General features: G+C 31.9%; 1 protein-coding gene across 3 annotated transcripts in view; it reads right to left on the bottom strand.

Annotated features, from left to right (window-relative positions):
* LOC106458734 (WD repeat-containing protein 37-like) overlaps positions 1 to 1,582 on the bottom strand; it is a 59,162-nt gene that overhangs the window by 5,028 nt on the left and 52,552 nt on the right. For all 3 annotated transcript variants that reach the window (XM_022385038.1, XM_013918273.2, XM_022385039.1), the window contains 2 exons: positions 1,220 to 1,354; positions 434 to 545 (listed from right to left, as the gene is read on the bottom strand). In XM_022385038.1, coding sequence (XP_022240746.1) covers positions 434 to 545; positions 1,220 to 1,354 — 247 coding nt within the window. The remainder of the gene's footprint in view (positions 1 to 433; positions 546 to 1,219; positions 1,355 to 1,582) is intronic.

Here is a 1,582-nt window from a genome sequence, read left to right as displayed (position 1 = left end):
CCCAGAGGTTTTCGATGGGGTTCATGTCAGGAGATCCATTTCGATACTCCTCTTGACAGCCCTTTTTGTCCTCTCCGATGGACCAGGATGACCCGGACATTGCTCAGTTGTTTCCTTGCCGTGTTTCCTGAACTGCATGATGATTCTGTTGACTGTCGAAAGTGGGATTCCCAAATTATGCGAAATTTGCCGCTGACTTATTCCACCATCTGCTTGACCAACTATCCTTCCTCTAACAAAATCTGACAATTCGAGAGAACCTTGAATTCTAGGCATGTTGTAACACAAGATAATTAGTGTGCAGACCATTTTCATTTATATAGTGTTCTGTGAACACAAATTAGTTAGCATAAATCAGTTAAATGATGAAAAATTAGGTGTCTATTTACTTGTGACCAATCAGTGTATATGGAATAGATCATTTACACCTTACCTGTCTGTTCCCACGAGGAAGACGAGCTATGCGAGCTCCTGTTACATCATACAGTCGAATATGACGGTTATCATGAGGAATAGCGATTACATGTTGGCTCGACACAGCTAACCTGAATCAGCACATGAAGGGTAATAAATAAAACTGTGTTCTCAAGCAGTATATTAGAATAAAAGAAACAATTTTTTTGTTTATTAAAGTTTTTGTCATTATGGCTTTCTAGGGACTCACACACACACACATACATAGAAAACCTTACACAAATCAAATACATTTATGGATCTTGAAGGGAGTTATTTTTTGGTAAAATATATATATCCCAGTGCACAACACACTGTCAAGAACAAAACTTTGATTAAGAAAATTAAAAAAGAATTTCAGATTTTATTAATTCAAGCTATATTTGTTAAATATTATTGTTACATAAAATTAAATATCTAACACAAACTTGCTCTCTCTCTCTCTCTTGAATTAAATCATTTACGACACTTCAAGCAGATTTTATAGATGTTATATTTACAATGATATATTTTTATATAAAAATAGTTTGAATTACTTTTTCTGCCATTGCTAGCTAAGGTTAAAAAACCTTTCAGAAAATTTGAAATTAAAAACTTTACACAATTGGTAAATAAACAGTAAAGTATCTTTGAAAGTTTGAAAAAGAACAAATGATATGTTGCAATTACATGCATTTTACACTTAAAATTACCCAATAACAGATCATTTTGAATGAACAAGTTTACACAAAAACTACTATGACATTATTCTTGCTGAGTATATTACCTATTAACTGGAGAGTCTAATCGTATTGTTGTTAAAGGTGATCGCATGTTCTTTAAATCCCATACTTTTACAGTCCGGTCATCACTACCAGATACAACTTTGTCTCCACTTGTGAAAGTAGCAGTAGTTACTGATCTTAATGGAAAAGGTAATATAGCAAGTTACTGACCACATGTATGTATATAGAAAAAACAACAACAAAAATTAGCAGTTGTAATATTAAATTACATATAAAATAAGAGTGAGAAGTTTGGTTTTATCACGTTACAGTATCTATTGTTTTTATAAAACTTGATTAATTCATATAGTTAAAGGATTTTGATAGTTACACTAAAATATGAATAATAAAGCAATCAATCTTTA

The sequence above is a fragment of the Limulus polyphemus genome, unplaced genomic scaffold (genome assembly GCF_000517525.1).
Source record: "Limulus polyphemus unplaced genomic scaffold, Limulus_polyphemus-2.1.2 Scaffold506, whole genome shotgun sequence".
NCBI lineage: Eukaryota > Metazoa > Arthropoda > Merostomata > Xiphosura > Limulidae > Limulus > Limulus polyphemus.
The sequence above is the reverse complement of the archived record's forward strand: the minus strand, read 5'-3'. Positions and strand labels throughout refer to the sequence as shown.